Source organism: Zosterops lateralis (assembly GCF_965231275.1).
Source record: "Zosterops lateralis genome assembly, chromosome: 3".
In the NCBI taxonomy this organism is placed as follows: Eukaryota; Metazoa; Chordata; class Aves; order Passeriformes; family Zosteropidae; genus Zosterops; species Zosterops lateralis.
Window position 1 is genome coordinate 7,592,906 of NC_139764.1, and position 15,276 is coordinate 7,608,181.

At 41.0% G+C, this 15,276-nt stretch overlaps 1 protein-coding gene across 8 annotated transcripts in view; it reads left to right on the forward strand.

Moving 5' to 3' along the window:
- Positions 1 to 15,276, forward strand: part of MACROD2 (mono-ADP ribosylhydrolase 2) — an 866,413-nt gene that overhangs the window by 785,860 nt on the left and 65,277 nt on the right. For all 8 annotated transcript variants that reach the window (XM_083858375.1, XM_083858373.1, XM_083858372.1 and 5 more), the window contains one exon: positions 8,641 to 8,682. In XM_083858375.1, the coding sequence (XP_083714501.1) occupies positions 8,641 to 8,682 (42 nt within the window). The remainder of the gene's footprint in view (positions 1 to 8,640; positions 8,683 to 15,276) is intronic.

Genomic DNA, 15,276 nt, shown 5'->3' on the forward strand with positions numbered 1-15,276 from the left:
GCTTCAGGTTGTGAGGTCCCATCCTTCTTGTTTTCTTTCTTCAGTCCACCCTTGTTTGTGCTGTTGGGCTGAAAGTTGTCCTTGGCTTTCATCAGGAAAAGGATTTGTCTCCCTATTCTGTGAAGAGAGCTGACTGGCACTTAATATGAGGCTCAGAACTGCACCCCTGGGCAGCACAGGAAATATGAAAATATGAAAGCTAAAACTTAAGACATCAGTGGCACACTGATGTTTTCATGAAGGTGCAAAATGCTTTCTGCATCCCTTTGAACTGTCTTTATATTGGAAGATGTCATAGATGGCTCCTGCAATTGAAATCCCTTGTTGAAGGACTTAATTCAAAGCAGCTGGGGAGAAGCATAGCCCCACTTTTTCTCCTGATGGTTCCTTGGCCCTCAGCAATGTTCCAAGGAAGCCCTGCCCATCTCGGGGAACTAGAGGAGCCTTATGCACTCAAAGAGGATGTTGGCTTTGCTCTAGTTCTCTCCCACAGCACCTTCAGACCCTGATAAAGTACCCTTGAGTGTAAATAATCTTCTGTAAAAATTATTCTCAATCCAAAAGTTTAAAATAGCCACAATGCTTAAAATGCCTGTCCGTTTTGAGATGTGTCTGAAAACAACTTACCTCAGAAAATCTCAAGGTCTCTTAAAGCTAAATGTGTCCATGAAACTGCAAACCAAAATTTTTCTATTACTTTCTGTCTTTATTCGCCATGGTAAAGGCTATGCCAGTCTTTCCACTCATTGGGGTTGTCTGTTTTGCCCGTTTTGCCAAGGTCTCAGTGTAGTGCAGGAGGATGATCCAGCAGCAGCTCAGCAGTGGTGCTTGGGGGACAGAGTATATATAGCTGGTGGATCAGAGACTGTTTTCAGCATCTCAGAAGATATGCAGATCAAGAAAGATTCCCAGTACTTTCTGACATGGCAGTGGATTTCCAGTACCTAAAAAAAAAAAAAATAAAAAAAATTATGGATTGTTTCCCACTTCCTTTTGAATCATAATAAAACTTCCTGGTATGATCTCATTGGAATTATTTTCTGGCCAGCTGCTGACAGAGAATTGCCCTGGACTTTGTGTGGTGCAAGTGTTAGTCACCTAAAAATATGGTTTGAGAGAGGCTTGTGATACTGTCTGCACTATGGTCTGGAAAAACTGTTTACCTCCTCATTCCTGATGGCAGCAGTGTCACAGCTTGGAGCAGGGCACAGATCAGCAATGGGACCATAACCTATAAAAGTGCCAGTTTTGCTTTGCTAAATGGAGCCTCATCTTCTTTGCTTCTTTGCATCTTGTAGGGATTTTTCTTGTCTCCTTTTGTGAGACTAACAACAAAGCCTGCAATCAATCCAGAAGTCTGGGAAAATGGCTGTTTCTGTGTATTTGTCCACTCACTCCAAATCCATGAGCTTTTAAGTTCCTGGGAGACACCTGGATAGGAGCTGCATTGAAACAGCAAAGTGGCAGGTGGATGAGGATGCCCTTGAAAGGCACAGGGGTCATTTAGATGCAAGGATCAGGTTGCTGTGCCTGATAACAGCATGATGGGAGGGATCACAGGCAGATGATGAGCCTGGTAATTAGAAAGGTGAACACGGAGCAGATATGTACCATCTCTTGTAACACAAGGAGTGCGAGATGTTCCAGGAAATGATGAATCTGGATGAAAGCAAGTAAAAGGAAGTAGTTTTTCACCCAACATACAGTTAGGATCTAAGAGTGTTTGATACAGGGTGCTGCAGAGCCTGTAAATCTTAAATACAGTTTAAAAAGGATTAGCTCAACCAACAGAAGATTGATGCAACAACAGCTATTAATCTTCATGGCCTATGTGTAACCTTAGGCTCAGGGAGGGACTGAGATAAGTGTTTTGCTGCTCTCTTCTGTACTCAGCCCTTCACACATGGCACCAGAAAATGAACAAGCAGCTTTTTCTTTTTAATACATTTTGTGAATACATCTTTGGTCAGGCATCTTTGCTTCCTACTCTGTTGGATATTGTGGCATCTCATTAAAGCATTTGAAATGCATTTTATGTCATCATCAAAAATATCCTGTCCTCTCTGGCCACGGACTCCAAATTACTTCATTTGCTCAACTGCTTCTTATTTCCACGGGTGCAGTGAAATTTGTGGTTGTCTCATTTGGTTGCCTTTGCCAGAGGTTACTGATGAGATGTTGTTAGAAGCTTGTATTTGCAAATGTATGACCATATGCAAAACATGCCATTTTGTGTGTGACTACTCGATTAACATCCAGTTTAGCACTTGTGTGAAGAAAACTTTGTTATTTTCAGTATTTTAGGGCAGAGAGGAAATATGGAATAGGTTATTTTTTAAAACCTGATACCCAGGGAGTGCCTTGTTCCTTTTATGTAAGGTTGAAGCATCTGGAAAATAGAAGTCCCGATCTGATCCTGGTGTGAGTACCATTTCCCTCACTGGACTGGGGTTGTCCATTTCCCTCACTATGGGAGCAGCAGTTACTGCACAGTCTTTGTATGCAGCTGAGGTTCATATGGTTAGTATGGAATGTATTTTACAGCAGATCAGGTGATTCATAAAAGAGGTCATCGATGTGACGACAAAAAAACCCCACCAAAAAACCCAGTGCCTAACTTCTTAGGGTAGTGAGGATTTCTATTTGATAAGGCTTCAAAAGCTACAGACACATTCTACATTCTGTAAGGCTCCAGTGTTGTGAGACTGGTTGTAACTAAGCAACACAGGAAGGAAATCAGTGCTGCTGCTGCAGTATGGCCAGGTTGTACAGTGTATCAGTGGAAATTTCTCCATAATTAGACAAAAAAAAAAATTAATGAAACTTGCTCAGTATCAGGTGGGGGTTTATGTAGTATGCTCTGTGTGCAGGACTGCATGATGAAAGGATAGAGATAGGAGCAAAAGAAGTCCTATTTTTACTTCCAAAGAAGAAGGATGTACTTTTTTTGTTAAAGATCTTTTTGTTTTATCTTTTTTTTTCCTTCCTCTTAGGAACACTGAGGATGAGAAAAAGTTTTATAAAAAACACAACTTTTTACTAGGAGAGGAGAAAAGAGTCAAGCCTGTTTTAGTTGATCTCATCTCCCAGAGATTTCCAAACCTGCGTCTCCTCAAAGAAAATACTGTTCTTTTTTGTGCTATTTTCTGTCACATTTCCCCAGTGGAGGACTGAGTTGGAGGAATGGAAACAACCAAAAGAGCTTGGGAGATCCTGGGTTATTGCAAGTCTCATATGTATGTCTGGGCTTCAAGAAACCTTCCTGTGTCCCTCATGGTGCTGCAACAACTTTGACTCTTATGCTGAGGTGGACATAAAACCTGTACAAAAGGACAAAAGCTCCTTTTGGGTATCAGCAGTGGTTGTAAGTCACCAAAAGAAGTGATTTTTCAGTTACTGGGTATTGTAAATAGATATGAGATACAATTATAAATCTCCCTAAGGCTGTGAAGGTGATTGTGCAGTCGGGTGGTTGAAGTTTTGGGATAAAATTTTGGAAAGAAAGGTGTGGGAGAGAGAAATATGGACAGTGAGAACCTGCTCAGTCTTTTCAGCTGCTGGAAACCTGATATTATCATTATTTAGCTGGTTTGCCTAAGGTGGGTACACTTGCCCACACTGCTGGCTGCTCTGAGACTGGACTCAAAAAGTTTTTCAAGACTGACCCGAAATGGGACCAATTTTCCTCAAAGGTGTGAGACTGCTGCACTGATCCTCCTCTGTAATCCCAGTGGACATAGTACAGGCAGATTGTGGAATGCATGCTAGGGAAATGCTTGACAGTAGAAACTTTTTGAGCCAGACCCCTATTTTTGCACTGCCAGTAAGCTCAAGAGGATGACTGAAGCTTTCAGTATGAAATTTTGGTGGGTTTCTTTAGCTTTGAGCATTTATTTTGAGACATCAACATTGTGATCACCAACTTGTCATTTCAGCCTCCTGTACAGCTCTGCCCATCTCATTGCTGTGTTTGGCAGAGGGTAATGTTCACACAAGCTACAGAGAGGATTTTTATCCATTCCCACAGTGCCCTCCCAGTTCTCCCCTGGTTGTAGTCTGGACATGGAGCCACACTCGCAAGGAGGAGCAGACTGAGGCGTGTAAGTTGACTAGGAATAGGGAAACATCCAGAAATCAGGAAACTGCAGAAAATGCTGGGGTAAAAATAAAAGTCCCGAAGGAAAGCTGAGGAAAGATTGGAGTGAAGCAGGGAGGAGCCAGCAGCATGCCGTGCTGTTGGGGAGTGCCAGCAGCCCAGGATGCAGGACCTGAGCACAGATGAAGCAGCAGCCTCCTGCAGCTTAGAGCTGGCTCTCATGTAAGGGCTTCCCAAGGCACAGTGTTTGTGCAGTGCTTGCTTTCCACATGCTGACACGAAGGAGAATGCAAATGGAAGTGTGAGCAATGAGGAGGAGGTGGTTTAATGGCTTTGGGGATTAGTGGTGGTATTTAGAGCCTTTCACCTCTCTGTTCCTAACATAAATCTTAACACAGATTGATGATTTTAGCCATCTGGTTTGTGTTTGCTTGTACACCACAAGCAGGGAGACAGGGAAACAACCTGACCGGCAAGGCAAAAGGCAAAACAAAGAATGTGACAGAAGGCATCCCCTTCTTCTGTGTCAGTAAGAGGAGATGTGGTGTGATTATTCCATTTCCCAGAGCCCGGCAGATAACAAAGGAGAGGACAATGAAAGAGCCACAGGCATCACTCATTGTGTGACCTCACAGGGAGCCTGTGGCTTACACAAAAGCTTGTGCTGTGAGCACCTTGCTCCCAACCATAAAGCTCTCTGATCTTTAGAGATACAGTTACCCCAGATAGCCTGGGAGTTAGAGGGACACTTTCAATCATAGGTTGACTTTCAACTGTAATTGATTTTGTACTGGAGTGGAAACTTCTCCCACACATCACCCATTTAATGTCTTGATTTTATGTAGTATACATGATTTACACCATTTATGGTGACTAGTTAATTTTATGTAGTGTACCTCGATTTATAAACTGGAAAATCTTGCACACATTTTGGATTAGAAGGTTTTTTTGTCTCCTAAACCTTCTAAATACCAATGTGACTTTCCCTGGGAGTTAGCTGACCCTTTCTGGTAGTCGCTGTCAGTTTTCCTCTCACTCCAGACTGCAAGGTCAGTCATTCTTTTTCTAGCAAAATCATCTTGGTAGAACTTCCTAAAATCCAGGGCTTTAATGGAGAAGTGATGTGAAAGGTCATTGTTCTGCTTCCCTGGCCAGAGGAGTAACCAAGTGTGGGTAGATGTGTGCACACACCAGAGCATGTTTTGCTAGTTGGTTAATTTTCAACATCTCTCAAGTGATAGTGAGGGTGATAGGATTTCACCTCTGGGCTTTCCAGTGGGGGAGTTTGGACAAGACATATTGACAATATGTATTTAAGGAAATGTTTGCTGCTGTCAAAGATTCACTCTAAGGTTCTTCTGTGGTTTTATCCAATTTTGCTTTGGGATTGACTGGCTGTGGTGCATATTTCAAACTAAAACAAACCTTTCAAAGGCTTCGTCTAGATGGGGTAAGAAATTATATAGAGAAAATAAATATAAAAAAATAAATACAAACAATAAGTATAACAAATCTAATTTGTGGTAATCTTGGCACTGATTTTGCTTTCTAATAGGCAAGTAGAGGTTCAGAAAAAAAATTTTACTTATTCAGAGCCAGTAACCAAGAAACTGCCCTTAATGCATTTTTTTTGGGGGGTAAGTGAATGCATTTTGGATATAGGCTTCTAAACCACTAGTTTTTATCTCAAATAATTGGTTTTGGCATAGAGGTCTGTCAGCTAAGCATGGTGTTTATCACTTCAGCCAGCCACACCAAGGTCAGTGAAAGAGAATGTTTTATATTTAAGAGGGAAATGCTTCTACCAGATGGATTAATAGTGTGAGAGTAATAATTACAGACACATGAAGTGGCTGGGGATTGCTGTGTGCCAAAGTGAAACTCAGATTCATACCTAGATTGGGGTAAATTTTTCAAAGGCACCACAATGACTCAAAGATCGTGTCACAAAGTTATTGGGAGCGCAGCTTCCATTTTGAGAAATGATGTAGAGACTTCATTGCCTCTCAGTAAGCCTTAGGTACTTTTCCCCAGAAAAAACCCAGCCTTTAATTCACAATTAGTTCACAAAAGCAGTCTTTGCCTCGTCATAATTACATTGCATAATGACTTCCCTACTTTTTAATAACATCAGATTTCTTGTCTGTGTCCATTATCACTAGCTTAGAAACTCTTCTGTTGCTTTGGGAATTTCATATTCCAAGTCACTTACAGAACTATAATTAAGAACTTCCACAGAAGACCAGGTGATATATGTACGTTAAGATTCTGCAGATTTAGTGGCATATCTTAGATTAATTTGAAACCTTATCATGCTGGTTTCATTAGAAATGCTTTCATGGAAAGAACATGTTATTGGAAACTGAATAATTAATAATTGCTATATTGCCAAATGTTTTCTGAGCAGTTTGTTGAAGAATAGCAGAACTCCATTCAAAAATCTTGGCTCTGTTGAAGCCAGTGACAGAATTCCCATGGGCTTGAACAATATTTTTCATTTTCTTATCTTAAAAATTACTTGTCAAAGCTCCTTAAGGTTGTGTGTTTGTTGGGGGTTAGGATTTTTTCCTTTGGTTTTCCTTCTTAGGGAATTTTGTCCCATTTGTTGCTAATAAAAACAACGACTGGGACTTAGGAGAGTCAAAGGTTGGAGGGGAGACAGGCTGTGGTTGCTGTGGGGAGAATTCACCACCACTGAGGGGTTCCATCTCTGTTTTCTCCTGCTGTGAGTGGAGCTTGGCTCGTAGGAGTGGCCATAGCACTGGGCCCTTATTAACACCTGACTCACTTCCTTTGCCTGAAAGCCCCTTAATTTCAAACTCATAATAATTCAGAGGGAAGGGGGTCATACTCTCCATTCCAAGGGAAGTTCCTGACTTCCTTGGCAGATCTGTGTCTTTCAGATCACGACGGTGTACAAATTTATATTTGAACAGTAGAGGCCTATGTGCCTTTTTAACCTCCAAAGAATTGTTTGAAGAATAAGGGAAAAGGAAGTTAAATATGCAGTGACTTTTTTCAGTCCTTTGGGCCAGAATGAAGTGTACTCAAGAGAAATGTAATCTGCTGTTGTTTAGTGGCTTCTGAAAGTTCTGCCCTCCGGGTCTTGTCTGAATGAGAGGTAAAGGGGAGAAGAGTGGATGCAGATCCATGTACTGAGATTCAGAAGCATGAAAATTCTCACACTCCTGACTTCAATGCTTATAATGAATTATAATTCCCAGTAGAGGCCTCTATTATCAACAAATTTTTCTGCTCCCATGCTACTTAGAATAAAGTTTCAGTCTTCAAATCTTGGTGAGACCAGAGCCTAATCCTCATAGTCAGTCACAGCTTCTGAATCTCAGCAGAGTTTCTGATGTAAAGTTCCAACCCTGTAAATTTGGACCTAAATAGTGCTGTTAGTTTCCATTAACATTGCTTATTATATTGCAAATAGTGAGTTTGTATGGTGGTAAGTCATGGTATGATATATGCCAGTTTGAAAGGTAGTAAGCCTCAGACAGAAGTTGTGGGCTTGCTACAGAATTTTCACCTGCCCAAATCATAAAATCATAGAATGGCTGGTTAGAAGGGACCTGAAAGACCATCTGATTCCAACCCATGCTGCCATGGGCTGGGACACCTTCCGCTAGACCAGGTTCTCCACGCACTTCCAGGGATAGGGCATCCACTGCTTCTCTGTCAACTTGTTCTACTGCCTCAACACACTCACAATGAAGAATTTCTATCCAATATCTCATTTAAACCAGCCCTCTTTTAGTTTAAAGCCATTCCCTCTTGTCCTGTCAGTACAGGCTCTGGTAAAAAGTCCCTCAGCAACTCCATTTAAAAGGCTATAAATGGAGTCTGTATGAATTAGGAACATAATTGACATAAAAGTCTATGATCAGTGAGTTCTCCATTAGATGATTGAAACTCTAGAACAGTGAATTACCAAGATGTTAATTAAGGCTATTTTTTTTTTTTCAAACTCAGGAGAACATTTTGTAAGAAATTCCTTTGAAACCAAAATGGAACATTTTGCAAAAGGAATCTGCTTTTCTTGTCTCTCATTTTAAGCTTAAAAATTATCCATTCCTAGCTAGCCCAAGTTTGGTCTTCACAGATTCATTTTGTTCTTCAATCAATTTGCCTGTCTGGCAAATATTTAGTAACTTCTTATGTGGTTTTCTGGTAGGGTAGTTAGCTCTCAGCATAGCCAGCTGTTCCAGGGAAACAAAACAAACTGAAACTTGCCAAGTAAACCAAAAGCTCTGCAGGAGAGATAATGGAATTTCATATTATACCTGTCTTTCTTTGCAGAATTTTGTAAACCATCAACAGGCTTTTATTCCCTGTCTTCATTCCCTGCATTACCTGTATCTGGTAGTAACCAGTATCAAAACCTTCTTCCCCATCCAGCTCCAGATTTCACTGTAAATGTTAAATAGGAGGAGGCAAACCAAGATACAGGCAATTTGAAACATGGAATATTTCATGTTAGATGTTTGCTGGTATTCTCCCTAGTAATATTTTTCTTTCATTTTTTTTTTTTTTGACAGATGATGCTAATGAAGAAGGGGCTCAGCTGAGTGAAGAGAGAGGTGAGTAAAGAATATTTTCTGCTAAAATATATTACTTCTCTGAAGCATAAGCCAAACTGAAAATATTCTAGAAATTAATTGCCTTGGTTGAGATAAGCAGTGCTAATCATTATTGCCAATGTTGCAGCAGTCATCTCTAGTTTTTACACAAAATTAAGGTGAACCATCCCTGATAATAAATAGTTCATGGTAAGACTAGCTGAGGCTACTTTTTTAATGTCATCATCTTATGAGCCTCTGGGTGACATTTCATTGCTTTTTATCAATAGCTAGTTTGAACATGAAGGGAAAATAATAACAATTCTTCAGTCTATTTGTCTGTAAAAAAGTGTGAATAGAGCAATTCTTGACTCATTTGCCATTTTGAATAGTGGCAGTGGTATGTTTGCAATGAAAACAGTAGGAAAACTCTTCCACAAACTCTTAAATATACTGAGCTTGGTCAGGCAATGGTTCAGAGGATTTTTTCCCTGGTCCTCATAGTTTGCTGTTTAAAACCAGTTTCACTGTTCAGGGTTTGTGGATGACATGAAATGGAAATGATGAATAGGTATAAGGGGAAGAAAGGCCATAGGAACAAGAAAAGCAGAGGCCAGAGGATAACTCCCATGAGGACAAAAGCTTCCGTTCAGGAGATTTCTGCTAGTTTTTTTGAGAAAGCTTCATCCAGTTAATCTTGATCAGTTTTTTTATAACAGACTTCCACCACAGCACCTTCTGATACTTTCCCTGCTGACCTCACCTTGAGGTCCTCAGTGAACATCTCCCATTCCATATGGATTTCTGTGCAGTGTATCTCCTTTTACGTGCAGAGTAGCCCCCTATACTCCTCTGCCTTCCCTTCCAAACCAGCTAATACCCCAAGGTCTCTGTGACCCTGATCCCATCATGGTCCAGTGACTGTGCAGGAACATCCAGCTCTCTTTATGAAAACATACAGGGTCAGCAAGGAGTGCCACATGGGTATACCTCTCCCAGGCAGGGGTATACCAGCCAGAAAACAGAGGTAAAAGCTTTTGAAACAGTATCTTGACTACTTAAATGGGCAAGATTGTCCTAAAGACAAATGGTTTATGATCATTTAGGCAACCACTTAATTACCTGAGAAATTAGAAATACTTGAAGAATGGTGCGTATACATAGATGTGAAAACGCAGATAGATATGTGTTATACTGATGGATTAGCACATTCTTTCGTGGCTGTTCTGGCCTGTTGATTTTATTACACATAATTGTAATTACATTTTGGTGTCAAGATTACTGGATAGGAACTTTTAGTAATTCTAGTACAGTTAGTGCGATTGATATAGCTGTACAAACATACATAAAAGTAAAAAAAAAACCCCAAACTTGTCATTATATAACAAACATTTGCCAAAGATAATGCTACAGTTAAATTTGCAGTATTCAACTAACATTTCTAATTTAATTTTTTATATTTATCGTGGCATGTGTAGTTTTATAAGCTAAATTATTTTGCATTTCTTGTCTTGTTTTTATGGGGATTATGCAAATTAAATTGGTGTAGGTTTTCTTAAAAAGCATTTTAAATTGGAATTAAAAGGAAGTGCAATTCTACTTAATAGCCAATCTCTTATTTGTGTTATATCCTTCACAGCTTCATTACTTTAGGTAAAGCTACGTAGATACTCTGGGAAATTATCACTGAATTATATCATTTCAGGAAGATATTTCCCTACCTGTCTATTCCTTTTGTCCATATGAGATAGATCAGATCAGAGTTGCCCTCACAGGTCTAGGATGCTGTGAGCTTCAGCAGCATATCCTTGGTTATTTCTTTATCAGCTGGGGATATTTTGGGAGTCAGTGCATTGGCTATAAGCAATCAATACCTCCAAGGCTAAAAATAAGTATCTTTTGTATATCAACCCCAGTAGTGTGGCAAATATACAAAAGTTACTCCCCTTTGATCCATTTCTGTATGAAGTTTTTTAACAATTGTAGGATGTGTTTACTGAAACAATAAATACAAACATAATTTTTGCATTGAGGGGAGTTTTCATTTTTATACTCAAATTTTTATTAGTTTGGAGGATATCTGCTTTTTACTCCTCAAAGGGGAAAATAGAGAAAGTCAGTAGTAAGTAAGTAAGTAGTAGTCACCACTAAAAGATATTAATTGAATAATCATTCTTCATTCCACTTGACTTCATGGGTCATGGCTGCAGCAGATGCAGTCAGCAGTTGGCACCAATATTGAGAACCCTTTTTCCATGAGCTGTCCATAGCCAATCTGCTTTGGGGTGTTTCCTCCAATTCTTTTGCTTAAAGTGAAAAAGAGTGGTTGGATTCTTAGAGAGTACATGTTGCAGACTAGACATGTATAGACCTTTGGCAGATTGAAATCTAAATTTTATCTAAATTCCTATGCCTCAGCTTCCCTTTGGCTGGATGTTTCTGAGAGAAAACACAGAGAAATACAAGGACACAAATGAACTGTAGGCTCGTTGTGTCTGTACCAATCACACTTTGAAGAATGTGGTAGCATGGTGAGGTGGAGGTTATGGAATCTGTCCTGGTTTGAATCGGGTGGCAAAAATTAGAGGCAAAAAGAAAGCCCTGATCCTGGTTTGGTGTCTGCTGAAAGCAGTGGGAATATGTCCATTGGCTTCAATGCACACCAGATTAGGCTTTAAGAATAGGCAGAAAATTAACTGGGGGTAAAAAAATAACAGATTTCCAAATGGGTGTACTACTGAGTGATGGATTCATTATGAAAGTAATCTATCTTGTGTTTCTACCACCCTGAAATACAAATACCTCATTACATGCAGAAAGGCCTTTCTTTCTTTGATTAATCTTCAAAATAAACGAGAGAATATCCTAATTACATCTGTGTCCTGGTTTAAAGAACAGGTGTCTGACAAGGAAGGCGGGAACATCCCTTGGAATGGAAAATGTGACATCTTGCCCCCCCCCAAATTATTATAACTTTGAAATTACAGGGCTTTCAGGCAAAGATAAGGGAAAAGGAATGACAGGTTTTTGTTAGCATGTGTACAGATAACAAGGCAAACAGAACACAACCCCAGTCTCATCATCTCCCTCTGGGCCGCGGCACTTTCCCCTTTGGTGCAGTTCCACTCACCGCCGGCAGGGGCGCCGGTGGCTACCGGCCGGCCGGGTGGGGCGAGGATTGCCCCGCGCCTGCAGGGGGCGCTGTGCGCTGTCCCCCTCATGGCAATGGCGGCCGGGCCGATGGGGGGAGAGAGAGAATGGCTTTCCTTTGTAAACTCATGGGAAGCAGCCAGTCCCAGTGCCACTCAGGAAACAGAATGGACTGCAGCAGGAGACCTCAGGAGCAGTAAACTGGACTGGCAGAGGCAGGCACACCCAGGGGTGGCAAACAAAATGTAGCAGAAACTCCAGGGCCCAAAGCCGTGGGGTGTCCGGGGGTTCGGTTCCAGCGTAGCGAGCAGCCCTGAAGCAGCAGCAGAGAACATCAGGGAATTGCTGCTATGGGTAGCTCAGTGGAGATGGCTGGGCAGAGGGGGTGTCCCCCAGCAGGGACAGGGCACTCCCAGATCCAGGCACTGCACACACTCGCTCTGAGCTCCTGAGCGGCAGAGGAGCACATCGGTGAGCTCCAGCCACACTGCCAAAGGGAAAGGAAAACCAAACAGGCAAAACCCACAGGGCAACAAGTATCTCTGGTCAGACTGATCATGTGGCCGTGGAGAGGAAATCACCCTGCTGGAAGGAAGCCGCTGTCCTTCTCCCCAGCTCTGGCTCTGAGCCATTGTGACACTCCCAGAGCTGAGGGAGGAGGGAGGCAGTGACAACACCAGGCACAAAACAAAAATGAATATGGGATAAAAAAACACCCCCAAGGCAATCTGCCAGATAATAGCCATTAATATCTATATTCGTTCTATAAAATCAACAAGCAGGAGGGACTATTTTTGGCGAGTTTACCACATAACATCACTTCTTGTATTGTGTAGGAGAAGGGAATACAGGTGACCTCACCCCTGATAAGGAACAGCTGTGTTAATTACCAATACAGCCTTGTCCCTGATGAGTCACAGCTGCATCCAATAAGGATGAGTGAGATAAAAGGGAGTAGGTGAGCTGGGGAGGGGGAATCATGAAGGAGGAAGAATCTTGAGGAAGAGAGGGGATCATGAAGAAGAAGGATCCTGAGGAGAGAATCCCTGCTGTGAGGTCAGTCTGGGTGTGCAGTCAGAGCCTGTTGTTGGAACCTGCAGTCACAGTCTGGCTGGGTAAAAGCTGCATTCAGAGTCTGCAAACCAATCCCTGCAGTCAGAGTTGAGCAGGAAATAACCAGCAGGGTGGGAAACCTCCAGCAGGAGCTGCTGCAGGCGGAGTCAGTGAACAGATGGAGTTAAGATAACTAAGCTGTGAAGAGGAATAAACCAGGACCCTTTTCGTGCTGGTTTAAAAAGGAGTCTGTGCCTTGGCTCATTTTTATCCTCTAACAAGAGGGCTGCTGCAACAATATTGGACATACTAGAATAAGAAAAGATATGTAAAAACAAAAATAATCCACTCTTGTTAAACATACACACTCAAACCCACTCTTCTAATGGCATTTAGCTCACAGAGTTTTTAACCAGTCTGTTGTTCTGAATGCTGAGTCTTGTAGCAATTGCTGGCTTAACAGCACTGCTTAATTTGAAGTGTTTTGAGGTTATCATGTGCCATGCAGTTGGTGTTAAAAGGGTTTGAGTCAAAAGGGCAGATGTAGAAATAGCAGGTCCAGGCCTGTGCAAGTCTACATCTCAGCTTTACTTTGTGAATGATTCCCTACATAACCCAAAACAAGGACCGTGACCCAGTAGTTAGTCTTTCCTGAGTGTTTTTGTTTCCTTTTTTTCTTTTTCCTTCTTTTTCTTTTTTCCTAATGGTGAGAGAATTTACTTATGTCAGCACGTAATAACATTATGCTGTGCTGACATAAGTCAATTTTCTTACCATTGCTATTAAAACAAACAAAAAAAGCTACACTCAGGAAAAACTTTCAGTTCTGATTCTGGATCTGTATTGTCCATCAGCCTGTTCAGCTTCATTCTCTGCCAGGTGCCTTTTGACCTCATCTCTATGTCTGTTGCCACACTACGGACATTTCCCATCAAGTAGTTGTTCCTAATAAACGCCCTGCTGGTTATCCTGTTTCTATCCTGATCATCCCAATTAATCACTTGTTCATTACTTAGAAGCCACAGCCAGTTAAAACAACAAGATGAGGGATCTCATTCACACTAACAGGGCTTAATAACTGATTACACCCTATTACAATCAAGATACATAAATACAGATTTTTTTGCATGTTCCAGTGTATGCACACCCTTACACTTGGAAATTGGTTTTTGGAAGGAGACTTTTTTTTTTTTTTTTTTTTTTTTTTTTTTTTTTTTTTTGAGATGAAAATAGCAATGAGTTGCAACAAGGCAAATTTGGGAGTTGTGAAGGGTTTTGGAAATAGGTTATGTGGAGACAGACTGTGAGGTTTAAATGACTTGTTCACCATCAGCCTATAAAGAAGAACTATGTCTCCCAGCAGTAGAGCTCAGAAACCTTTTTGCACAAATGGTCACAACTAGAAAAGCTTTTAATGTGATCAGTTCAGACACCTGCCCAGGTGTGCTGTTTTTAAAAAGAAGTTTGCAGACAAAATTTCTGTAATATTTGGCTAAATGTTTGGAAGGCCATGCATGCTGCTGGAGAGCAGAAAGGGTTAAAAGTTGTATTTTGACCATGGTAAACACAGGTCCTTTTTGGTCTCTGGAATAAGGGATTTCTGCTAAAAAATAGTGAAATTGTGATTGGCATCTTGTTCTCGTGGGACGCTGCCTTTACATTCTTTTGTGAGCATTTTGAAGGCTCTTTATAGGTGCAAAAAGATGTTTTCTTCTGAGATAGCAACAGTTCTGACTCCTCTGAATGGACACCTCCTCCCTCTCCATCTTTGGGCTGTCAGTGAAGAGGTTGGTTATATTATCTAACGTATTCAGGTAGTCCTGACAGACCTGGCTGGACATTTGCACTTTAACTTGATTGACATTTGATGTGTGGGACTGGAGGAAACTCCACAGATTGGTTAGATGATAAAATTCCTCAGCAGAGTGGCAAGTGTTGATTAAAGCATTCCTATTGATTCAGTCCCCCCGAATGTGAATTATTCTCAAACAAAAAAGGTAGCAGGTGGTTCAGAGTGGCATTTGAACCAAAGAAGCTCTATGTTGATATGGTCCACTATAAATATTCAAGTTATTTTTTAAAGAAAGTGAGAGCATTGGCACGGGTAAGTCTTCAGAAGTCTGGTTATTTTCAGGATCTCTCTTTTGTTTTACAGTTCTTGTTGAACTCTCTCAGCATTGCTTCTGAGCCCCTTAAAGGGTTGACAAAGCATGTCTTTATTTGGCAGGTCTTGCCTTTATTTTTCCCTATGGGTTTTCTTGTGTTTACTCCTGCCTTCTTCACTCCAGAAAGAAATTCATCTTAGCATTTGAAAACTCCTGTTTTCCTCAAAATGCTGTGTTTGAATTTCAAATTCAGATGAGCAAACATGATGGCATGACACATGACATGTCCTGGTATTAAGTGCTCTCA